The sequence below is a fragment of the Aspergillus puulaauensis genome, chromosome 4 (assembly GCF_016861865.1).
Source record: "Aspergillus puulaauensis MK2 DNA, chromosome 4, nearly complete sequence".
In the NCBI taxonomy this organism is placed as follows: Eukaryota; Fungi; Ascomycota; class Eurotiomycetes; order Eurotiales; family Aspergillaceae; genus Aspergillus; species Aspergillus puulaauensis.
The window spans coordinates 2,754,971-2,779,887 of NC_054860.1; the positions used below are offsets into that span (position 1 = coordinate 2,754,971).

The following is a 24,917-nucleotide window of genomic DNA, read 5'->3' on the forward strand; positions in this document are numbered from 1 at the left end:
TCTAATCTGAGAATTATAGACACAGAATATTAGCTGTCGTCTCTCGAGGTTAGAATCTGCCAGACAGGCTTGGAAATTTCAGGAATAAACTTGGGTAGAGAATCTTTAATTTGTGACTGCGGGGATGACGACAGTGGACGGCGACCCAGTTGGGTTTAGTGCGGAGTACCTCAAATCTGTAATATTGATACCGTATTTATATATCTGCCGTATTTTTATACACCGCCTCGCTGGCGTTGCGTCTCCACCAACGATTATGACTGCCTGAATGCCTGGGGCAGCGACAGGACGAACGACACCGAGCCTCGTCCGCCTCTCCTTTATACATCGTCCTTAACGGCCTAGAGTTGGTGGGAGTCTCGGTTTTTCTATCCCTCTGTCCCATATAGCTGGCTCAATGCGTCGTGCAGCTATTCAAGCGTTCCGTACTGCTCGTCGTGCGCCAATATGGCGGGTTGCCGGTAAGAAACCGCCCGCTATATCGTTCACAAGCAGCCAATCTGTCAACCTCCGGCCCTACTCCTCGGCCAAATATCCTGCCATCCTTTCCTCTTCTCTACAGTCCTCGATGCATCTTCGAACCTTTTCTGTCGCAGTCATCTCGACAGTAGTCGCTTCCGGAGCCTGGTACGCTTATCAGGGCGACAGTTCCCAAACACCAGCAGCCGCCGGTACGTCGTCCTCGCAGTTCCGGTTGTTTACAACAACCGCACACGCCGAACAACCCACAGAGCCAACGCGCCGTGCTCTTCTAGTGGATAACGACCAATTCTATACCGCGACGCTTTCTGGCGAGCAACCATTGCAAAAGAACACTGACGACTCTGACCGCCGACTTCTAGAAATGCTCACGCCCGAGCAAGCGACACAGAAGCTGAGGAAGAATGAGGAATCATACTCGGTGAATCGGGGAAAGGGGGTTGTTCGCTATGATGTCGTTCAGGTACCGAGCAATTCTCCCATTGAAGACGACCATGCGGAGAAGATAGTCGAAGTGCCTGCGTCCACAGCTGCGGCCAACGAAGGTCAATCCAGCAGTGACTGGATGTTTTGGGCAGTGTTCGATGGTCATTCGTAAGTTTCCAACTCATTATGTTGCTCTGTACCCCTGCTGACTAGCACCTTGATAGTGGTTGGACAACATCTGCCAAATTGCGCAATGTTCTCATTTCATACGTTGCTCGGGAGCTGAACAGTACATACAAGTCTGCAGCCTCCGACCCATCGCTCGTTTTACCGTCATCTGCAGCTGTTGATGCCGCCATCAAGCAAGGCTTCGTTCGTTTAGATAACGATATTGTCCACAGCAGTGTCGACCAGGTCTTCAAGTCCAATTCGCGCCGCGCTGCAGCCGAATTGCTCGCACCTGCTCTTTCCGGCTCTTGTGCTCTCCTTGCGTTCTATGACTCGCAGAGTAAAGATCTGAAGGTCGCATGTGCGGGAGATTCTCGGGCCGTCTTAGGCCGTCGCAGTGAGAATGGAAAGTGGTCAGCAACTCCGCTCTCAGAAGATCAGACAGGTGGCACACCCTCTGAAATGAAGAGGTTGCGCGAGGAACACCCTGGCGAGCCTAATGTGGTACGGAACGGACGAATCTTGGGCCAGTTGGAGCCTTCTCGTTCCTTCGGTGACGCCTTCTACAAGTGGTCCAAGCAGACTCAAGACAAGATTAAGCGACAGTTCTTTGGTCGCACTCCCCATCCCCTGTTGAAGACGCCACCTTATGTTACCGCTGAGCCTGTGATCACAACAACCAAAGTTGAACCTACCCAAGGTGACTTCGTCGTACTCGCAACCGACGGACTCTGGGAGATGTTAAGCAACGAAGAAGTAGTCGGCTTAGTTGGCCAGTGGATCGAGGAGCAACAAGCCGGATCCGGCAACAAGAGCTGGGTACGGAGTCTGTTCAGCTCCCAACCCCAGCTGCCCGTCGAAACACCACAGGAGACGACTACAGATGGCCAGCGCCGCCCCATCCGCCAGCAGCAGTATGATATCTCTGGCGCTGCCAACCGCTTCGTCGTCGAAGATAAGAATGCTGCCACCCATCTCGTCCGCAACGCGATGGGTGGAAAGGATAAGGACATGCTCTGCGCTTTGCTAACCCTTCCAAGCCCCTACTCCCGAAGATACCGGTAAGATCACCCCCATTCCCTAATCATTATAGGCAAAATATTCTAACAGAATGCCAGTGATGACGTAACCGTTGAAGTTATTTTCTTCGGCGACAGCCCCGACAGCCGCACGGTCTCAGTCAACGAAGAAGCTAGTGCATCCGAAGAGAACGTGAAGGCTAAACTCTAAGCAACATAATACCCAAATCTATTTCAAAGTCTTGCAAGAACTACCTTGGGCCCTCTTCTGTTCTTTCTCTTTAGAAAGAATTTCAGAATTTGGTATCTTCGAGACGCCGCTCAGCCGACTCAGTTGCAGGGCAAAGTCTCACGGCGTTTTCCTCGGGTTTGAAGAACTGTATTTACACATCTGTTTGTTATCTCAGGCCATTTAGCTAGCTAGGCTAAAATTTCATTCGTTTCTACCTTTGGAAACTGAGAACATAAAAGTAAAGCAAGTATTCTAATTAGTACCCAGTGAAGTGGTGACTGGCGAGTGAATTTCTATTTATTGATATCACGTGAGTCATAGCAAGGTGACTGCCACGTGATTGGCCATGCCCTGAATCATAACAGATTTACTGAAAGGCAGAATCACTGCCTACTCTTTCTCTTTATAGCTTAGCAGTAACAAGTAGGTGCTGTATACAGAGGGATTCCTTTCATGCCATGACATAGAAAGTGCTGGGAAAGTTAAATTGATGTAAACCCTTTGAAATACAATTTAGGATATTCTTGAATAAACAAGCAGAACTTTCTGTTTTATGCCACTGAACAGTCGCATCAGTGTAAGCAGGGCGAGGCATTTTTAGGCAGGAAATATAATGCACTCCCTCTATTTCATATCCTCTCACTATCAAGCTAGCCCCTCCTCCCAATATACCCACAGATTCCCCTGCTTTCCTTTCCAACTTTCAATTGAACGTCTTTTGGTTTGGTACCATTCTTTTCTGCACAGGACATCTTGTTGGCTTTGCTGGTGTTAGATTGTTCGGCGTTTTGGGTGCCATTTGACGAGGCCCATCTGAGAGCTTCGGGTATTTGTGTTGTCGTTTGCTGAGCTTGAAGTGACTGGCGTTTCATCAGAAACTGAGGTGTTGTCGCTTGTATCCCAAAATAAGGGTATCGTCTCTGAAGGTATGTCGCGATATCGTAACCCCGTGTTGTTGTGGTATTCAATTGACCAAGCTTCAGCTGCCCGCCATGTCATTCTCAAACCATCATAACGAGGAAATCAACCAGGCCGAAGAGGAGGCAGAGGCCGAGGAGCAAGAGATCGATTACGAAGGAACGCTCGATGTGACCATCCATCAAATGAATTGCTTATTGGACGAAGTCACGGGCTTTAGTGTTCGCAGAAACGGTGATGGCGACGTTATTCCTGGCTCAATGAGTACTTTCGAGGCCGACCAGGAATCAATTGAAAGAGCCGTTGAAGCAGCCGCTAATGCCACTGGAGCCCACAGAAGACGCCGTCGCTTGACTCCTGTTAGGCCTCCACGTTCACCCCGGGAAATCCATACTTGGGATGAACTGGTGCAAATGCTTCCGATTTCTCACATCGAGAGAGAGCGCCAAGCTGCGGAAATCCCTTCGGCACGGGAACTAGATAACGAACTAGACCCGTCAACCAGTCCAAGTGCTTGGGAACCGTACATCGAGTATTTTCTCTGGGCATGCCGTGGGAATGTACCATTAATCGCCGATCACCTGCAGGCCATCTTTGGCTTCAATCCTCCTATTGACGAAACCGATGTTGCGGCAAGGCTTGACGGTGTTAACGCGTACAAACAGATTACCTTTCTGCGCAAGTATCTCCCTGGCGAGACCCACTCCTTGCAGCGAGCAGAGGCCCGGGGTGTAATCTATGAAGCCGATATAGCACACCCTGATGTCCGCATGGGATCCCAGATACTAGACCTGAGGCAGTTAGACTCGGGACATCCGGAATATGTTCAGCCCATCCTGCCTTGCTGGGCGCCACGCAGTTGGAATAGGAAAGACGATGCTTTTGCCGCCTTGTATTTGGGCGAGCATCCGGCTGTGTTTCAACGCGAATACAGCTGGACGCTCTCGGACATTCCCAGTATCGAATTCATTAGCATTAGAATGGCTCAGATCCCGCACTTGAATCTCAGTTGGGCGGAGTTGGAGGCAGCGAAAGAGCGACGGGACTTTTATGCCACAACATTCCCAGAAAACTTTCCAAACGAGAACACCCGGCCTGCGATTCCAGCTGAATGGAACTTCTTCTGAATTATTTTCCTTTTCGACCCATTTCTCTTTTTGCCCCTAAGACTGTTAACCCTCTGGCTTTGAAATGATATTTTCTTGGCGTCTTCACATATCGGTCGTCTTTTCAGGCTTTCTTATCTCCATAGTCGCGAGGTTCGGATTGGATCATTTATCACTTTTGTACTTTTGTCCCTGCGGAGGATATCCCAATGGAAACCGGTCTCCAAGGTTTCAATGACGGGGCGGGGAACATGTATTTCTGAAGAAGATATGTTTGCAAGGTCGCAGTATTTGTGCTGGTAATCCAATAAACCATAAGGGCTGTCGGCATTCCATACAAGTAAGACGCCACGCCGACGTTAAGAGCAAGAGCCTGGATAAACAATCGAAGCCCAATAGTAGAAAGATGCCTCGTCATCTCCAGACGCGGTAAATCGGCAATTTCTTTCATCTTCGGCGCCTTCCACCCAGCACGGACATTAACCAGAACAGACACAGTCAGTATCGCTGGGAGGATGCCCGTCGGGTCGCCTGCTAATAGGTCTGGAAACCAGAGGGCACCTTCTGTTGCAAGTGACGGCTCAACAGCGAGATGAAGCGTGCTAGATCCTGATGAAGATGACGGTTCAAGCCGCGAGAGGAGATATGGGACCAGTCCCGTGTCATTCCCGCTCATGGCCCTAATACTTTCCATGATAGCAATCCAAACAGGCATCTGAAGGAAATTTGCGGCCTTCCAGAACCGGTATACTCCCCAGCGTTGACGGAGGGCTTTATGCTGCTCTTTGAGATTCCTCGTAACCATGGATCCAACTTGAGACGGCAGAAGATCCTTAGAATTGGAACTCCGTACTTGTTTCTGATGGTGCTGTCGCCAAGCCATGAGTATCGGAGACAGATCAGCATCCTTACGAGCTTGAACTTTGGTGAAAATCTGTAGCGGCAATGCCACTGTCATTCGAACCAGAAAGGCGGTCAATGGGAGAGACAGTACCCAAGGCAGATGGCTGGCGGAGTGTACGCCATGGACGAAGGCTGACGCGCCATCTAACACTTCGTTTATGAATGGAGCAGGTCTCGTCTGGTGGAAGCCGCGGACCTGCTGGAAATGCACGGTCCGGGGGAGACGATGGCAGGCCCTCATTTCAGTTGCCTTTTTTTTTTTTTTTTTTTGATAAAGAATAAGATATAATACAAAAATGAAAGAAGAAAAGAACAAGAATGCAGATAATACTCGTACAATACTTTCACATAGGGGATAAACAACACAAAGAATTCTACGGCAGAATGATCCCGACTTGAGGCCATCAGGTGAGGTTCATCACGTGGGCGGTCATGAAGCTATACCCAAGCCTGGGCCCACTGGAGGGGGCCCGTAACATACGATACCTTACCATACACAGCCACATGTTATCGATAAGCACCGAAAAGACCAGACAGGCAAACATCCAACAATAATCAACTCCGACACCAATCATCCCGCGCAGAGGACGTCGCAACCATCGCTGCTAGCTAGTATGCTTCCAACTGATGCTAAATCATGATGCTATTTCTCCTCAAATTTTTGATCTCCGTGATCGCCCTGCTTGCCGCCTGTGTTCTTCTTCCCCAGGTCTCCCTTGGGCTACTCCGCATTGCGCTCCGCGGCGTGGGCTGGGTGATCCGAAAGAGAACACAGGCTCGCAGAGAGGCCATCCTAGCTCGTGTCCGATCGGAAGAGGAGGGCCTGCTCGCAAATCAGCCAAAGAGAGCTTCTACCAGTGCGACATCAGCGGAAGATGAGGATTGGGAGAAGGTCGACACCTCCATTTCGGGTGACAGCTCCGGGCGAGTTAGTCAGAGCTCCCAGCAATCGGGGAAATTAGAATGGGCTGGAATCATAGGCTTTTTTCATCCTTTTTGGTATTTTCTCTTTCCCGTTGGTAATTGAGCATGGAAAGCTGACCTACTTGGTTCAAGCAATGCCGGAGGGGGTGGAGAACGTGTCCTTTGGGAAGCTGTCAGAGCTACGCAAAAACGATGGCCAAACGCCGTCTGTGCTATTTACACTGGCGATCTGGAAGTCACTAAATCGGCTATGCTGGAGAGGGTTCAAGTATGTCTTGCTTTCGTCTTTTCATTCAAGTTTTCTAACATGTAACAGACCCGATTCAACATCCAGCTTCACGCCCCAACAGTTGAGCTACTATATTTGACAACTCGCAAGTATGTCCAAAGCAGCATGTATCCGTACATGACTCTTCTGGGTCAATCTCTTGGCTCGCTGGTAGTAGGATACGACGCCTTTACGCTCCTCGTGCCGGACATTTTTGTCGACACCATGGGCTATGCTTTTGCCGTGGCATTTTGCAAACTACTCTTTCCGACAGTACCAACAGGCGCATATGTGCACTACCCCACCATTTCCACCGATATGCTCCAGTCCTTGGACGACAAAACCGGCCTTAAAGGTGTCAATGCCGGTGCTGGAACGGGACTTAAAGGCACCCTGAAACGAAAATACTGGCTCGCCTTTGCACGTCTCTATGGCTGGGTCGGCAGCCACGTCGACGTCGTCATGTGCAATTCCTCGTGGACATCGGCCCACGTCCAGACCATCTGGGGACCGTCGCGACATAACCCGTTACACTCATCACAAACCATCAAATACAAGGACCCAGTCGTCGTCTTCCCCCCGACGGCCGTTTCAGACATCCAGTCCACCATCCCGGTCACCCGTGAGACCGAAAGGTCCCGCACCCCAAGACTCTTATACATTGCCCAATTCCGTCCAGAGAAGAACCACCCTCATGTCCTCCGCTCCTTCGCTCGCTTCCTTGAACGCTACAACAGTACTCAGTCCAGCGACTCAAACGCAACGGAAGAACCCCAGCTCATCCTCATCGGCAACGTCCGCCCCTCCAGCCCCGACGAAACCCACATCTACAACCTCCGCCTTCTAGCCCACGAACTCCGCATCCGCAACAACACCACCTTCGTCTGCGATGCCTCCTGGCCCACTATCCTCTCCCACCTTGCATCCTCTTCAATCGGCGTAAACGCCATGTGGAACGAACACTTCGGTATCTGTGTCGTCGAGTACCAAGCCGCAGGCTTAATCGCCGTTGTTCATGACTCCGGCGGTCCGCGCGAGGACATCGTCGTTGATCTTCCCGAAACCGATACCGCCCCTGTCACAGCTATAGGGGGGAGAGCAACCGGTTTCCGCGCCACGACTGAAGAAGAATTCGCCGATGCATTCGAGAAGGCTCTCTCGCTTAGTTCCGAGGAGAAGGTTGCGATGCGACTGAGGGCGCAAAGGTCCGCGCTGAGGTTTACGGAAGAGGAGTTTTCGCGGAAGTGGGTGGGTGAGATTGGGAAGTTGGTTGGGATGATTCCTACTTGAACCTGAAGAGTTCTGGAACGCTGTAGCAACTTGAATAAGATTTGTCTTGTTCGGTTTTTCTCTTTTGGGTACATCATCACCTACTGAGGAAGTGGTAATTCGATGCCTTACCTGAATGTCGAGAACCGTAATTCTATTGGGATGGTAAGACAAACAAACGCCTTTTCATGATGAGAATCATCTCTCTATATATCCTATGTTATGTTTGTATGGAGCGTATTGCTCATATATATATGAGGACTTGAAAAAAAAATTGTTATATGAGATATCTAGCAATTAAATACTGTCACTGATTCCAGCTTGGTAATTACAATTGGTTGTTACATAAATGCCCAATGTATAGTTATATAAGGCACATCGTTGTCATCATGTCAGTGAAGGAATGATCCTTCACCTCCATCAACGTCAAAGGGGCGCTAGTTCAAGGATGTAGATATATAAATAGGCTTTCTATAGCTATGTTCTATAAGATCATGCACTCTTTTCCAAGCTGATTGGTAGAGACTACTTCCACACTTCAGAAGGCACAATACACATATCGTGAACTACGCTACAGTATGACAATCAAGAAGATTTGACTAAACATAGAACAAGGTATGATATCTACCAATATTGATATCCCAGCACAGAATTGAAGCGATAATAAAAGCAATCAAAAGAAGAGTCCTTCTCCCAGGGGTATGAAATTCATCGTAGACACGTAAAGGTGGAAGTAAGCGGCCTGGTCGAACCGGCCGAGAATAGGGCTAAATCAAAAAAGGGAAGAAGGGAGAAAAAAATTGAGTGACAGCCAAGTCACACCACCAGGACTTAAGAATGTGGTATATTTCCAATCCTGTATCCGTAACGCCGAACCTCTATACCGGAATTCAGCATGAATGGAATGGGAGAAGAGAAAGGGGTAATTCCCCATCAGCAAATTGACAAGATAGATGGCAAATAGATTCATGGGTACGACGGGTAACCACTTTCGCTTAGACCTTGCGGTTGCGCATCCACTCCGTACATATTGCCCTGATCGCTGGCGTATCCCCCACTCATACCGGAAACACTAATTCCGGATTCATCATCGTCATACCCAAATTCTCCGCCAGAACTGGCGTCAAAACTAGTGCGTCCACCAAAATCGCTCGCATCGTCATTGCCAGCCGGGATTTGATCCCACTGCAGCGTTTGGAGAGCTGGATATTGCGCGAGTAGAGCTGCTGGCAGTATGAAGTTGCCACCCTGCTGGCCATCAATTCCTTGAGCAGGGACCATCAACGGCTGCGCCATAGGCTGCAGATGTTGCTGCTGGTGGTTCATGAGTTGGCGATCGCGCTCTTGAGATTCCTCATCCAAGAGTGGTTTAATGCAGATTCGACCAGCTTCTGATCTGAAATGTCGTCCTAGAGCATCTGCACGAGCAAACCTGCGGCCACAGCCCCACTGCCCGCCCCGGGAAAGGTCACCCCGGCAAACAAACTTCTTTTCACCCGAGTGTAAACCCTCATGGCGTTTACGGTCGTGCTGGCGGGCGAATGCCTTTCCACAGACAGTGCAAACGAATGGCCGTTCGTCTGTATGTGTCCGTAAATGAGAGCGTAAATTGTATGCCCGGGTGAAGCGTTTGGGGCAAAGATGGCACTGGAAAGTTGCAGGATGCTTTTGAACTCTCTTAGAATCGGGTTGGTTTGTAGGTCGACCTGGGTCAGCAAGGCCGAGAATGTAGTTTCGGCTGTTATCAATCGACGATGTTGATACACGTCGGTGACGGGCAGGAGAAGACTCCCTAGAGCTAGGGTTGCTGTAAGGGTGACGATTGACATCAAACGGAGACAATGACCGGTTTGATGAATGAGCCGTTGGGCCTAGGTTGCCAGATGGTGACGAAGGCGAGCGAGGGCGAGATTTGGGCATGGGATGATAAGGATCAGACTTGCTACGAGTACGAGGCGCACCTAGATGAATGGATTAGAGCTGTTTCAGTACACAGAGCACCGAGAAACTTACGCGATGGAGGCGGACTCAAAGTATCCATATCATTTTGGGGCTTGTCATAGGGAAAGATCGGAGTTTGGCCTGGAGGTGGGGGTTCCACATTAATAGACGGCGGTGCCATCTGTGACGCTTGTCCAATATCTGGGTATAGGCCCGCCTGCTGCATCATGCCTTCTTGGGTATTTGGATAACCCTCAGTTGGGGGGGTCGGATACGGGGAGCTTGCGGAGGGACCCGAGATGAATGGTCCACTTGGAATCATTTCTGTTGCTAATTGAGGCTGTTGAGGTATCAATTGCGGAGATATGTAAGGGCTGTGCTGGGGGCTAAATGCTGGTTGTTGGTGCTGATTATGATTGTCCGCCAGAGTGAATGTCTCGATTCCTAAGGCAGCATTGTCATAAATACTAGGGTCGTTTTGAGGCGCCAACAGTGGGGATGGGTTATTGTCCGCGGGATCAAAGGAGTCATGTTGAGTAAGATATGGGGAATGCGCTGCAGACGACACTTCGGACACCTCTGATGGGGCACGGCGATGGCCGTGGAACGAGGAGTTAGCCATGAGAGTCTGCCAATCTGGGTGCGAAACGTTTGCCATATATGCGGCGCTAGCGGGGTCGAGAGAGGTGTGCCGCGAGTGCTGTGGAGTATGGAACGTGCCTGGCGAGGATGCAGGGGGCGACATGGCGCTCGGGGAGGGATTCGATTGTTGCTGTTCCAGCGGAGATGTCTGGGACGAATTTGAGGGGTGAGGAGACGGGATCTGGCTGACCAGATCGACCGGGTTGACAGCCTGGTTGGTTGGCTGTTGCTGGGGGTCAAGCAAGAGCGAGGAGGGGTACTCGGAGCCACCAGTGGTGTTCGGGCTCGGGTTCTGATAAAGCGAGAAGTCAAAGTCGCCAGTATTCGAGTTCAGGAGATTTGAGAAGTTCTCCTCGGTTTGTTGATGCGACAGCCCTTGGTCAAACGACTGTGGGATATGTAGGCTAGGGCGTGTGAAGCTCTGATCGGTCGCGGTAGCGGGAGTCAGATAGCTCGACGAGGGATAGGCATATGCCTCGGAGCCCGGAGCGGGATTGTTGTCAAAGGAAGAGGGAGGATAGGACGGGTTGGTGGTGATCGAGGGGTCAATCGTCAAGTCGTTAATATTATTGTATTGTTGGTGTTGGTGAGGATGGGCCGAGGGGCTGACGCTGCGGTTTTTATGGGCAGCAGGAGCTTGCCCCAGGTCCTGGAGCGTGTCCGGCGGATCCATGACAGATGCTTTTGCTTTCGAGATCCCAGAATAGATACCACGCGAAGGGAGGCTGAGCGAGATGAAGGAAGAATAAGAATGATGGCAGGGCGATCCAAGTTAAAGAGAAGCGATCGAAGCGTGGGCAGCAAAGTGGGGAGACGCTCGAAGTGGGCTACGGGTCGGTCGGGCTGCGAGGCTCAGAGACGGCGAGCAGGCAAGGATAAGAAGAAGGATGGAGGTGGAGGGCAAAAAAAAAAAAAAAAAAAAAAGAGAATAAATAATAATAATCAAGAAGGCCCGAGGGAGAGGATAATGAGTCTGGAGCTGTCATTCGGTGGGGATGAATTCAGGGACAAGCAATGGGGACGGAGGGCAGTCTGCGATTCAGCCTCGCGGCGCCGCGTATCAACTATCAAACTATAGCGGCCTCGTTGCTGGCAACTTGGCGAGACTCGAGCGTGCTTGCAGATCCCCTGACAGATGACGGGAAATTCGACGCACTGACAGGCAGCAGAGATTCCGTGTCTCGCTGTCTTTGATGAAGCGATGAAGCGATGAAGCGCAACAGCGCGCGATCGTGTGGAATACGAGAAGCGAATCAAGCGATCGATCAGAGAAGCCTGGAGAGGTTCGGCCGAATTGGGAAGTCTTGCCTTGTTGCCTGATCCAGACGTGGGGATACAGTAGATACGCACGTCGTTCACTCCAACTGTTCAACACTCTTTTCCACCCTTGGAGTTGGAATTCAGTTGTTGCTTAAAATATCAACTGCTATTCTAAATATAAATCTAACTTTCAGCAAATAATCTTCACTGAGTTAAAGGGAGCCGTCTATCCATCACCGATGCAGTCAAGCATTCCCACTCCCGCAAGGCAGACTTCTTCTGGGCCTGGCGCTCCACCGCACCACGTCGGGATTGGGAGACCAAAACACACCAAAGGCACCGGCAGCCTGCCGGGTCACTGTAAGGATGCTAATAATATCTTCGTCAGAGCCCATGCTTATGCGGGAGGATAAAGGCTGCTTGTGTTACACCGACTTATGTCATTGACAGTGTTCTACGCTAAATCTGATGGCGGCTCTCCAATTTATAGAGTGCTCAGCGGTCAGCACAATCACACCACAAAGCTGGAGCACGCGAGGACAATACTGGAGAAACAAATCGCAAACAGTAGTTCTCCAGCGTCTCGGGTTTCAACAGTGACTCGGGAACACAGCAGACGTCACGGCAGTCATTACCCATTGCACCTTTCAGCCCCCACGGGATTGATTGATCCAGGGGAAAGAACCAGAATCAGCCTGACAACTATCAATCACATTATAGGATTCACACCAGCCGATCTCGCCTCGTCCACGGCTCTACATATCTTGCTAGGTCGAGATGTATGCCCGACGTAGATGTCGGGTTGTTCCTACGGTGTACGCTTTCCCGTTCCATCGTAGTTGCGGAGGGGCTGCTTGGTGGCCGCCCATTGGAAACGGTTCTGCACAGCCCCCCAAAGCTGAAACCCCCTGCAATGCCTGAAGTGTCGACAAATCATGAAACCGTTTTCTGTTGGTTTTCTCTTCCCTTGGATTTGTACAGGTTTCATAACACGATAATATGCATCTTGAGTCTTGACTGGTCTGTCGGGTAAAGGCTCTCATGAGGCTTCCCGCACGCGGAGAATCCCCCGGAAGTATATACTCCACACATATTAAGAAGAATCAAGAGAGACCCTCCAGCACGCAGTGATGAACACCACTGCCTCATACTAGTATTCCTAGAGATTGCCAAAAACAGAGACACTGTCCCTCACCGTCTGCGTCTCCCAATCCACCATCACAACATCGTCGCAGCTCGACCCCAATCCCGCATTGTCCACCCAGCCAGGCTCCCAGTAGTACAACCCTAGCCCGCCCGTTACCCCATTAAGCACCTCCGCCACATCACTCAAGAACGTCTTCTGCCCCTCGGCTGAGAACGGAATGGTCGAGATATCGCTTGGGAATTCATACTCTGGATTCGGGCACTCTACGGGCCAATTCGTCTCCACAACGACCACGTCCTTCCCATAGGTCGACTGGAGATTCGACAGACTACTCTTTAGTGAGGACAGTGTCGCGTCTGCATTGTAAAACGGATAATAAGACACCCCGATGAGGTCAAAGTCCGAGGACTCAAGCGAGCCGGCCGCCAGCACGGTGTCGTAGAAGTACTTCTGCGCATCCCAGTCCCAGCCGTTGTCAAGGTGGATCATGATCTTGGGCGTTGAGGCGAGGCTGGAGTCTTTGACGCCCCATGCCCCGGAGTGGAGGATGTTGGCGATGTTGCCAAAGTTGTCGGTTTTGCCGAGAGGCCAGAGGAGACCATTGCGGATCTCGTTTCCAACGGAGACGATCTCGACGGCGATGTCGTTCGAGGCAAAGGTGTTGCATACTTCGAGGGTGTAGTTGTATACTTGCCAGGCTAGGGTGTCGATATCTGTCGTTGACCAGGAAGACGGGGTAGTCTATGTCATGTCCAGTTAGTCAACCTTCCCTTACCCCAATAAAAAATAAAACAAAACAACAGAAAGGACGTTAAATCCATCTATATATACCTGGTCACTCGGATCCGCCCATGTGTCACTCAGATGTAAATCCAAATACAAACTCATGCCCGCGGCTTGCACTCTCTTCGCAAGCTTCAGGTTATAGTCCACATCGTACGACCCATCACTAGGATTCACCCATATCCTCTGTCGGATCGAGTTCACACCATTATCCGCCAAGATTGCTTCTAGCGCTTGGGTCTCGCCATTCAAGTTCTTGTAGGCGACGCCGTCATTTTCTTCGATCAGAAGCGACGAGATGTCCGCCCCGCGATAGGTGAGGGCGGCACTGGTAACGCTGATTATGGAGAAGAGTGCCGAGAGAGAAGAGAGCAGCATCGTGGTAGTTTGGGAGGGACGTATCGTTTGAGACGGCCTAACTCAACTGTCATGGGCTGTCAAACGGTTGGTTTGCTCGGGAGCGGGAACCCGGGAGGATTTAACGCATTTTTGGCCGTTGATGGATCCATGCTCCTTTTCTCCGGGGATTGTTAATACAATATCGCCGTGCGTTTCAGGAGCGGCCGGCGGGGACAAAGTTTGAAGAAATTCATTTCGAGGTGCGAGATTCATTGGTGGAGGAAAACCTGAGACACCGGGGCAGCTGGTTGACGGAGTAGACGGAGGGAGTAGTTTTAGTATACTCCGCTGTTTACAAAACGCAAAACAGGTTGATAATTTGATATTGATATGAATGTTTTATTTCATTGTTCCCAATATAGAGTCTGGTTTATTTCCCACCATCTCGGTCATCATCTCATCCATTCAAACCCCAACCCACCTCGTCATAACGAAGCCAAGCCAAACATGCTATAGTATCTCAGACCTCCTGCCAGTGGACAATTACATACAGAAAATTCATACACGCGTCCCGAGCAGCCCCTCATGCATCGAACAAAACCGATATATCAGGCGTAAAGCGAATCAAATGGGAATAGACATCGAAAACAAACAAACGCCCTGTATTTTAAAGCGCGTCGAACAGAAAACAAAATGAAGCCTGCCACCAATGCGAATATATGTACAAGCAATGTAGTCTTCTGCAGGTTCATGTGTGCGAGCAAAGAAGCTAAAGATGTATGCCAGAAGGTGCTCCCAATTAAATGATATACATGTAAGTCTCATAGGTTGGTGATAACCCGTGCCGTGTGCTTTGAATTAAGATGTGGGGATAGATCGGAGTAGGTAATGATGGCATCGCGGTGGGGATAGGCTGCAGCCGTGGTTAAGCCAGTGAGTTTGCGGGCTTTGAAGCCCCGAAATGCCTTAGGGCGAAGGGGTTGGTAATGTCCGTATACCCCACGTTTAGGGCACGATTAACCTGCATCGTGCCCTTACTTCGACGCCTTGCCCATAGGGATTGCCGGTTTTTGCGAGACAGGCTTCTTTTTGCCGAAAACAAGGCCTTCGTCTTCGGAATCGTCGCCACTCTCTTCCTCGTCATCGCAATAGTAACGAGATTCATCATCTTCTGCTGGCCGTGATGTGCTGGAGCGCCTTGCCTTGACTGTCTCGCCAGTACGAAGGATGGAAGGAACCTGGGTCACCGTTTCACTCTCACTCTCCTTGACGGGTCCACCCTCTGACAATGACGAGGCTCCAGACATAACAGATGGAATGCTAGGATGGGACGTGCTCTGCGACATGCCGCTAGTGTCCTCGTCCACCGATGACGAAGATATTGTAGCTGCAGAAGCGGGGGACGTTGTCAATGTTCCTTTAACAAGCTCCACAGCATTATTCTCTGACGTACAGTCCCAGAGCTTGCGGGCGCCCCCTGTTCCCTGAATAGCCTCCTTACATGTGCGAGGCTCGCTTTCCGGATAAGACCCGTGTCCACTTCTATTGTGCGACGAGAAATCCCTCGACAAAGTGAGTGGTTCGATAGAGCTTTTCCCTAAGAGCGGATGTGATATTTTGCGTCGATGGCTCGGTGAAGATGCCGGACTCCTGTGTAGAGTGGAGGGTTCCTCGTCCGCTTGCCATGTCGACGGCTGTATTTGCCCAACCGCAGAACTTACGCTCAAGGCAAGGCTAGGTTCTGAATGATGGTCGTCCTCCAAAGCGAAGTGTTCAACCGGAGCAAACCTTTCAGTCCGCCAGTCTGGCTGAAGGCCTCTAGCCAACCGACGGCTTGCGCCGCCAAAGACGCCACCGATATTTGTCGTTCCTGATGACCCAGCCATTTCAGGAGTGACAGGGCGCAGGGGTGCGTTATAACCTTTGTTAGTGTCAGACGCCTTGACAGTTTTCGAGGATTCAGCGGTCGACAAATTTGACGTTGCGCGCTCTAGGTGATCGGGCCGTGGAGTCCGATTAATGGGTGAAAAGTAGCCGGCAGCGGGATCGTGAGTGGAATATGACAAGGGTCGCTCTTCTGGACTAGCTATCGGGCTTACCGTCACACTTTGGGAGAGAGGATGCTCACCATCCCTCGTTTGTCGACCGGATCGTGGGAGAAACTCTTCGTCCCCGCGAAGACTGAGTCGGCGGCCTTCCCAGAGGTACTTTCCCAATGAGGTGGTGCTTGAGGTGGACGTCGAATCAACTGAAGGGGTTGAGCTAGACGTGCGTTTGCGACCATCTCGATCCTTTGACCTTCCGGTCAAGTAATTCGACCATTTCGCGACATTGGATCGCACCCTTTGAATGAAGGGTACTTTGCTTACGGCTGTTGTCACTTCTTCATTGGACACCTCAATCTTCTTGCCCTTGCTCAGATAGGCCGGGTCGGTTTCATCGATCCAGTCTCTGGGGTTCGGGAGGCCATGTAGGACCCAAGGATGATGTTTTATCTCCTTTAACGTGATGCGTTTTACCGGGTCCTTGGTGAGCAGTCGTTTCAACAAATCCCATAGTTCCTCATCAATATCCTCATAGACGAGCTCATATTCTTCCCGCATACAATCGGGCGTATGCCGAGGCCATTGGGTATCGGTAGCGACTTCAACGGGCTTTAAGCGTCTTCGCGGGATGAAAACATCCTGTTTGACAATCGTCTGAAACATGCTATACTCGTCATCCGAGACAAATGGCAATCGACCAAAGATCATCCCGTAAAGAGTCACTCCAAGAGACCAGACATCGATCGCACCGGTAATACGCGGAGGGCCGCCAATGCTGTCTATGAAATCTTCACTAGTATAGCAAAGTTCAGGAGCATAGAAAGCTGGTGTGCCAACAGTCTTGGATAACTCTCGGGCATCGTCCACCTCCGTAGCATCTGTCTCTTCGAGTTGTTCTTCCTCTTCGTCGCGAATAGGTCGTCCCAAATATGAGACACCAAAATCAGATATCTTCACACGGTAATCCCTGGTGACTAAAAGATTTGCAGGTTTGATATCACGATGTATGATACCTTGGAAATGGAGGTATTCAAGACCGAGGAGTGAATCTCGGAAAGCGTTGCGCGCCTCGGCGAAAGTCAAACATGGCACAAAGGACATGTCATCGTCCTCCGGGGACCAATCAGTTTCGGAGGGCGCGTAGCCGAAGCTGCTTGATGTCGTGCTGAACCGTCGCTTCTCGGAAGGACCATCAGCATAAGCCCCGGCATAAGGCCCAAACATAGTGCCTTCCACTGCGGCCAAGGCAGCTTCTTGCGATGAGGCAAGGGAATGATTTGGAGAGGGGTTTGCCTCCTCATAGTTTGACATGGCACGGCTAACTGTGCGAGCCAGTGCGAGCTCGGGCCCGTTTTCATCATCCGACTCCGCTCCGTGTTCCAAACTCCAGGCAGGAATCGGTCCCTTTTGTGCATGCTCAGCTTGTGCTTGACGCCGCTCCATTGCCCTCTCGCGCTGTTGCCGATAACGCTGCGCTGTCATGATATACTGCTTGCTTTCCTCCAAAAATGCTGGCGTATCAGGAAGGCCGGCCTTTTCACGTTCAAGCCGAAGCTTGTCAACATACACAATTTCTCGGAGCCCTCTTTGTCGCCAGATAATCTCGCCATTCTCGACATACTCGAGCACTATATAAACTTTTTGGCGGTTCGGGTCGTCAATCACTTCTAACAGACTAACCACGTTTGGATGGCGAGCCTTTTTCAAAATTGCGACCTCTTTTTTGACCTTGTCTTCGGCGTTTCCTAGCCTCCCAAGTCGACGCCGTTTCGAGTATCGCTGAACGATCTTGATTGCAACCTTCTGGCGAGTTGCCACATGGCGACCCAGTTTCACCTTGCCATGTTCACCGCGACCAAGCTCTTCAAGAATTTCATATTGGTTGATAACTTTATTTCCAGTCACAAGATCCCTGTCCACTTCGACGGTGTGCGTTCTGCAACGGAGAAAGGTTAGCGACTCCGAGAAATTATGATACGAACCAAATAACTTACTCCTTTGGAGGTTGAAGGTGTGTTGGATGGAGAAAGGAACCACCGCTGCTGAGTTCTTCACCGGACCCGTGCGAAGGTGATACCCCCGGAGTCCGAACGGAGAACAGACCGGGACTGGATATAGGTGTATTACCTGCGGTACGGGCACCGCGAGTATGGCCTGGATTTGGGGTAGCCTCGGTCGGATAAGAGCTTCGCGAACGTAGAAAAGGAGGCTGATAGGTGGGGTGTATCTGAGACTGAAGGACAGCATATGACTGATCCGGATAGACAGGGTATTCCGCGGCTTGACCATCCGACGAGCGGTTATAGGACGTCCTTCGCGATAACGAGATACGTGAGAAGACACTGCGGGCATCAACCACGGTATCCTCGTTCAGTGCTTGGAGCGAGCTAGACGAAGTTCTGGTGGAAGGTGTGCCAGAAGGCCCAGAGGAATGGTACAGATGAGGGAAAGTCTGTCGAAGGGGCGGTTGACCGTCCAATACATCGCTCGAATGAGGGAGCTTTGCATTGGATGGTTTGGTGACAGCCTGCCCAGGGTCCGTCTCGATTGATGCAGGTCGAGAGCTGCCGGATGAGTCCTTCGACTTGTTCATCCCCCGCCTATGCTTGTTTTCCGATGTCTGGCCATATTGAGGCGTCACCACACTCGAGGGTTCCTCGACGCCATACTCTGAAGGGGGCCGTTCGGCCATCTTCATATTCGTTTTATGCTATTAAACCACGGCCCTGACCAAACGTGAGCATCCTTTTTTCCCAATTTATCTCCAGCGCTCTTTGTGTAATTATTCCGTTGGACGTTCCCTGTATTTATGCTCCTCTTTTTTTATATTCGATATCCTCTTTATCTTGACCAACGAGCCAAATACTCAGGGTGAATTGACACGAAGCTTCGATTGTATAGTCGAATAGATCGGCATTACTCTAGAAATTCGGCTCGAAGGAAACGGTAGGAGTCATAAGACGTCCTGGCGTATGAGAAAAGAAAGCGAGACCGTGTACCAGACAACGGATAAAAAATTACTGATCGAAATATCTAACCCACTACAGCACCGGGATGCAGTCGGTCGCGGTTCCGCGCAGGAGCAAGGATCGAAGAAATCGTGAAGGGGAGAGCGGTCGGCGAGGTCGGAGCGAGGCCGGAGAAGAAAAACGGTCGTAGGGGCGGAGAAAAAGTCCAGGGAGCGTCTAAGTATAGAAACAGGGGCGCAACAAGCGGCAGCACCTATGTAAAAGAATAGAAAAGAGGGCAGTCAAGTCGGACTGTCCGAGAAAATATTAAATAGATGAAAATAGAAATGAGGTGAAAGTGCGAAAGATAGCAGAAGCTGAAAGGAGGGGTAATTTTGGCGAAAAGGAATAAATGAGGAAGGAGAGGTCGTGAGAGGAGGAGAGAAGGAGAGCAGGACAGAGGAGTTAAGAAGGATAGAGGCGAAGAGGGAGAGAAAGCAGTAATGAGGAGAGAGAGAAGAGGAGAAGCCCAGGTTGTCAAGATGAGAGGGCTGGCGAAGTGTTTCCGTCAGGCGGATAAAGTGCAAGCGATGAGCGGAGGAGCGAGGCCAGGCGCTGAGGCGAAGGAGAATGTCCCGGCTGGCCTCGCAGTGGCACTGTTAACCAGGTATTTGTATTTACCAAGCACTCCACGACCTCTCTGTCTCGTTTGAAAAGCCGAAACCCAAGATACGACAGTGGTCTTGTCGTCTGTGTCCGCGAAAATTCCTCGTCTCTTCCAGTTGATTCTTTGCTGCCAGGATGGGGATCGACGGGCTGTCCTGATACTATTATTATTTTGGTTTGATATTATCATTACACAAGGTTTACTTGAATCGCTCGATAAGTTACCACTAACAGGGTTAGGCTTTCGGCCGGCTGGGTCCAAACCCTTCCAAGACTTAAGAGTAGGACTGAAAGAGCTCTCCTCCACCTCTTCAGATCCATGGCTCCCATCAGTGTATGATAGGTATATCCGTCTCGTTTAGATCCTGCTACTGCATCAATGACGGCAGTACTTTTCTTCGGTAGATTGATTGCCTTTGGTGAGTCGTGGAGATTTGTACACCGGAGGCACAAAACAACCAACGGTCAAAATTCAACAGTCAATGTTACTCCTACTGGGTAGAGTTGGTGCTGCCCATGGTCATGATCGGCTTGTACTGCTGTAGGGGAATTTCCCCGTCATCAATTTCACCATCACCCTGGGTAATTATAGATATGGAGCCAGCCCATCGAGCCGTTTTTCGAAATTTTGCCGTTCTCATGGAAAGCCCGTGAAGGTGCCGCTCGGGCTGCGTCGAGCCGAATCCAATCCCTAACCAGTGGCCAAGATGACAACGCGCATTCTTAATGCAGCCCCTAACATATTGTTTCCTTCGTCTCATTTATCCGTCGATCGGATATGCGTTGACAAGCTTGACAAGGAAACCTGCAGACATCTTTTTTTTTTTTTTTCCAACAGAACTCCCAAGGACTGTTTGCCTCTTCCATCGAGATCTGGGTAAGACCGTAAGAGGGAGTGTCAGTGATGTTCCGCGGGTCCATCGTCAGCACAGTCCGTTCTCGACCACTTGGTGGATACCGTCTCCCTCAATTTCATCATTACTTCCTTGACCTTCCAGGTCGATCATCGTGCTAAGAAGTGGTAATTTTCGCGACAAGGGCCAACGGCCAATGTAATCCTTTTCCGTCTCTCGTCGACATTGTTTGCAGTGGCCTTGTCTGCGACCCCCAATAGAATGACGAGAACTCCTCTTGGCCTCGCTAGCGACCTTCTCAGCAGAAGGTCCGTGTTTTCCAAGTTCTAACAGGCTCACGTCCACACGAGCACTCAAGACGATGGGCAAACAGCGAGAACTCAAGTGGCAAACGAGGTGGAAGTAGAACCTTAATCGTTTGAACTTGATGGCCGAGTCTCACACTTCCAACTTCGCTTATTCTTCTCGCTTCCTCGACTGAGGTTCTCGCTCTTCTGAACCGTGAACCTTGTCCAGTCGCGCCTCAGACTCTCAAGTCACTACGTACTGACATCCATCAAGGGGTGGCCGTCAACTTCGTCGGCGCGGCGGTGGAATGTCTATGGCTCTTCCAATACCTCTTCGCTCCTGAATCGGGGGCCTTGCAGCACATTCTATATGGCTCCCGCTTATTCGGCTCTCCAAGCCGAGTTGCTTATGGCAATTTGGACAATCCAACTCAAAACTTCCTTTTATTTGCTTATGCATGGCAGCCTGATCATCCACGAGGGGTGGCTGGTTTAAACGCAACGGGACAAACCCCACAATCCTATCCTCGGTTTGCTCCCTGTCAGTTCTCCTCACTTCTTCCTCACACATACCCAGAGTATTCTCGAGCATTCCAATGGCGATGGTTGTCATTGGTGTTTCCACCTAATGCAAGCCTTCGGAATGGATCTAGACACGGCACACACGGACCAAGACGATACTTTGACAGTTGAGTTGAGTTTGACGCACGCCTCCCGGTAGTTTGGACTCCAATACCATACTCCGTACGCCTTTTCGTTCCTCTCTCATCTGTTCGTCGACAAAAGTGGCCACTCACGCTTGACGTCACCAAAGCCCAACTACTCTCCAATCAGGACCGCCGAGCTGGCCGCCGACGTTCACGGTAATGATGAATGAACTAGGCACTAGAATAATAACAGCTAGGCCTGTTTCAACCTCCTTTCAGAATCAAGGCCTCGCTATTACGTATTCCTCGAGTTTGTCCTGCTCGAAATGGGCCCCGTATCCCTTGGTTATTTCTCAGCAATTTACTCCATGCGCATAAAGATGATACGCAGTGGGCCGAATGCGTCTCCGTTTTGCTGATCAGCGCCGTACATTATCACTGGTGGCTGAAGGTTATCGTGAAGCAAGGGGGAGACCGTTGGTGCAAATGCCAAGGATATTAATCCATTGACAAGTGACACACCCTGGCCCGACTGACAACACTCCTCCACCCCCGATAGAGTCGTTGGCATCTCTGCCCGAGCACCCATTTTCTTACAATACATGAATATCCAAGACTCTCAATCTTACTTTCGGTACACGTTCTGGCTGTTGATTATTTCAATTAGGCACAACCAACAGGGTAGGTATAAACAAAGTAAGTATACTGAAGGTTGCTCTATGCCATGGTTCCTTCCGCATGCAGTAAAAACGCGGCGAACCTTTAGGCTTACTAAGTTGCTCATGTGTAACTAAGTTGGTTACTCCAGCCGCTCGGGTCTCAGGACACCAATATTCAACAATACCTGCCAGTACGAGATGCCAGTACGAGAATAGGCGGCTCGAGCCTCGAGCTAACTTGCTACTAGTGTGGATGAGATGATTTCGCGGGGAAGTAGATAACAATCAGATGCATCGCCACAACCTGGAGATTCTCCAAACTCTCCAGGGGCTAACTATCTTCAGCGAATAGAATAGCATGGGAGATCACGAGTACTCCCACATCTTACTCGGAGTATTGGACGGTGGGGGCAGCTGAGTGTGGCCGTCTCTGACCCCTCGTAAATGTTCTTTCTCCTTTTTTGCGCACGGTTGATATGTAGTCTTGAAGGGCTCCAGAACCGATTACACTTTCCATAATCTGACAGAAGTCGGTTGGTTTCACATTCGTGTCAATCTGAAAGAGGATTCCCGCTAATATTCCGTGCTGCCATACCAAATCCAGCGCCGTGCATAGGCTCTAACTCCAAACGGAGCTAGATCAGCTTTTGACGCTTTCAATGATTGGTGTCACATCTTCTAACCAAGCTTTTTCGTGCATCCCCATGTCATTAGCGGAAATATTGGGGGAAACTGTCAGTCCGGGGAAATTTGTGTCCAGGATGACGAGATGCTACCCCTTTCTTCTGTGGTACAGTCGTCATTGCTTACTGGGCCAGTGATATAACGCTAGGTTAGACGTGGAAATGCCTGCATATGTTTACCATATGACTGGCATGCTGCACAGCAAGAGACAGAAATTAGCTAGTTGGTGTCGGAGACAAGAGGCCCGAAGGATTTGGTTGATTCGCCATTGGGCCCCAAGGAAAGACATCGGGCCCTCCGGGCCATGGAGGCCGGACAATGTTGCGACTTGCAAGCAGCAAACGCTATCAACTGACAGATACACCGTGGACTGCGGACCTGCGAGGTTATGCAGCAGGATGCAGCCCCGTGCTTAAAACAGTTATGTTCTTCCGACCCTGGCTCTATCATGGCACCTCCCACCCCCTGCGTCGTTATCGGGTTGAGCAACGACACGCACCAACGGGTTGGAATATGCGTTCAAGAGCATCAAAAGCGCCACATATTCCCCTCCAACACGTTATGCATGGCCTCGAATTTGCATATGCCTTTCCAACGCCAGGCATGATTCGTGGTTGATTGAGTAACTTGTGACCGGTCACCACTTCTCGTGCCGTGATAAGCACACCCCTGTAAAGTGCTGAGGGCTGGGCTGACAGAAGGCCAAGGGGTGGGGCGAAAGACCTGTGCTAATATAGCTTGGAATCCGATGATACATATCACTGATGAATTCGCATTTCGTCCGTCCGAGAGGTGATAGGCCTTGGCGGATAGCCGGGTCTTTCCGGGGACGCTTTGACCTTTCAAGCTCGTATTGTTATTGGACTTGGCAATGAACTCACTGGCCCCAACCTGCGAACGAAGTGGATTCACCAGGACATATGGTGGCGCTGTGATTTGCTTTTTCTATTCCATCTTATTTCCCCAGATCAAGAAAAAGCTCGTATCATCGTATCTGAGTTGGGGCTGTGGGGCAAGCCAAATATCGAATTGGAGGTCTATCTGGCCAATGTGACGAGATGGTAGCGTGTTTGCGTTTGGATTAAGATTTATATCCAACACGTTGGGTATGTCGATGGGTTGCTGCGGTCGAAGCTCGAAGCGTAATGCTGGCCGGGTTCAGGGCCAACCCAGGCCAAGGGCTGCCGGCTGATTGCCAGTTCTACCCTTCGGATTTGGAGCACCGAGCGGTATACTCTGTAGTACACTCCTAGTATAGACTCACATCAAATACTGGACATGATAGGAGCTATGTATCTGAACAAGCAAGGGTTCGATGCGCTGCTACGCGCTTAGCACGAGTTCCCGTCCGGGCTGCAACTGGCAGGGCCAGTGACATGGCATGACTTCTATGACAGCTTCGCTGGAAGTCCGCTTGGAGAACGATTTGAAAATTACCAAACCACGCGATTGACACTCTATTCGCTCCTGTTTTCTTCAAGCCCGCAATCCCCAGGCGCTTGGACGAGGAAGGAGGGGCCCGTGAGCCGTCTCGACATTTCAGACCAACCGCAAGTGGAAGGGTTGTGCCAGCCTGGACCTAGCTGAGTGTTTCGGGATTAGAGGGGGAACGTGCCCAATAATCACTTCAGAGCGTATTTTGATACCGAGCGGCCTATCCCTCGCAAAGTCGCAATCCGTGGTCGTCGCCTACCATCGGTATCATGCCTCGTCGAGGCGGGCGGGTAAAAGCAGACACCTGCAGGTGGTCAAGCAATGCGGCGCAGGTTACCATGCTGTATAGTTCTAAGGCGTCAACCCAACCGAGGAAGCTGGAATGCCTAAGCGGCCGACTGCATGTCTCATGAGAGTCTAAAGAGACTCTAAACAGCATTGGATGTGGTCTGCTCGCTGGAATGTGACGCGAAATGTGGCAGCGGGTGCACCCAAACCCAAAGTATCACATATGCAGTAAAATGGAGACTGGAGACTGTTAAGCGTAGGATTAGCAGTGTCGGCGAGAGCCGACGGCATGTCAAGCGAGTGCAAAACACGAAGAAACGTGGTTGATGTCAAGCGTGAGCAATGGAGAAGCAGCAAGGAATGTTTCACTAGAGCTCCACTCCCAGCGTTGGTGGAATGTGCACTGTGCCTACACCTACACATCACACTGACCCTTTCCTTCTGTCCTGACTCCTCGGTCTATCTTATTTTGACTATCGCAGAAAGAACCTGGAGTTTTGTTCATTTCACATGTATTAGTGCTGATCTATTGGATGATTTTTTGCCCAACCATGGATGACCTCGTCGTTGCCAGTGCAAC

At 50.6% G+C, this 24,917-nt stretch overlaps 8 protein-coding genes across 8 annotated transcripts; 3 read left to right on the plus strand and 5 right to left on the minus strand.

The window, feature by feature from the left end:
- Nucleotides 1–397: 397 nt before the first annotated feature.
- Nucleotides 398–2,304, plus strand: ptcF (type 2C protein phosphatase ptcF; the record flags this gene model as incomplete). Its single annotated transcript, XM_041704248.1, has 4 exons — nt 398–671; nt 843–1,074; nt 1,131–2,135; nt 2,193–2,304. 4 exons carry the CDS (start codon nt 398–400, stop codon nt 2,302–2,304), a joined length of 1,623 nt encoding a protein of 540 aa, XP_041556853.1.
- A 1,013-nt stretch (nt 2,305–3,317) lies between these two features.
- APUU_41105S (uncharacterized protein) lies at nt 3,318–4,370 on the plus strand (the record flags this gene model as incomplete). Its single annotated transcript, XM_041704249.1, has 1 exon — nt 3,318–4,370. One exon carries the CDS (start codon nt 3,318–3,320, stop codon nt 4,368–4,370), a length of 1,053 nt encoding a protein of 350 aa, XP_041556854.1.
- Nucleotides 4,371–4,521: 151 nt separating this feature from the next.
- On the minus strand, nt 4,522–5,493 carry APUU_41104A (putative mitochondrial export translocase Oxa2; the record flags this gene model as incomplete). Its single annotated transcript, XM_041704250.1, has 1 exon — nt 4,522–5,493. The coding sequence occupies one exon, from the start codon at nt 5,491–5,493 to the stop codon at nt 4,522–4,524; it is 972 nt and encodes a 323-aa protein (XP_041556855.1).
- A 396-nt stretch (nt 5,494–5,889) lies between these two features.
- Nucleotides 5,890–7,734, plus strand: ALG11 (alpha-1,2-mannosyltransferase ALG11; the record flags this gene model as incomplete). Its single annotated transcript, XM_041704252.1, has 3 exons — nt 5,890–6,251; nt 6,309–6,444; nt 6,493–7,734. The coding sequence occupies 3 exons, from the start codon at nt 5,890–5,892 to the stop codon at nt 7,732–7,734; spliced, it is 1,740 nt and encodes a 579-aa protein (XP_041556856.1).
- A 945-nt stretch (nt 7,735–8,679) lies between these two features.
- crzA (putative C2H2 transcription factor Crz1) lies at nt 8,680–10,969 on the minus strand (the record flags this gene model as incomplete). Its single annotated transcript, XM_041704253.1, has 2 exons — nt 8,680–9,674; nt 9,727–10,969. 2 exons carry the CDS (start codon nt 10,967–10,969, stop codon nt 8,680–8,682), a joined length of 2,238 nt encoding a protein of 745 aa, XP_041556857.1.
- Nucleotides 10,970–12,715: 1,746 nt separating this feature from the next.
- On the minus strand, nt 12,716–13,864 carry APUU_41108A (uncharacterized protein; the record flags this gene model as incomplete). Its single annotated transcript, XM_041704254.1, has 2 exons — nt 12,716–13,444; nt 13,535–13,864. 2 exons carry the CDS (start codon nt 13,862–13,864, stop codon nt 12,716–12,718), a joined length of 1,059 nt encoding a protein of 352 aa, XP_041556858.1.
- A 995-nt stretch (nt 13,865–14,859) lies between these two features.
- APUU_41109A (putative serine/threonine protein kinase) lies at nt 14,860–18,568 on the minus strand (the record flags this gene model as incomplete). Its single annotated transcript, XM_041704255.1, has 2 exons — nt 14,860–17,806; nt 17,865–18,568. 2 exons carry the CDS (start codon nt 18,566–18,568, stop codon nt 14,860–14,862), a joined length of 3,651 nt encoding a protein of 1,216 aa, XP_041556859.1.
- Nucleotides 18,569–20,908: 2,340 nt separating this feature from the next.
- Nucleotides 20,909–21,238, minus strand: APUU_41110A (uncharacterized protein; the record flags this gene model as incomplete). The annotated part of the gene is made up of 1 exon (XM_041704256.1): nt 20,909–21,238. One exon carries the CDS (start codon nt 21,236–21,238, stop codon nt 20,909–20,911), a length of 330 nt encoding a protein of 109 aa, XP_041556860.1.
- Between the last annotated feature and the right edge of the window lie 3,679 nt (nt 21,239–24,917).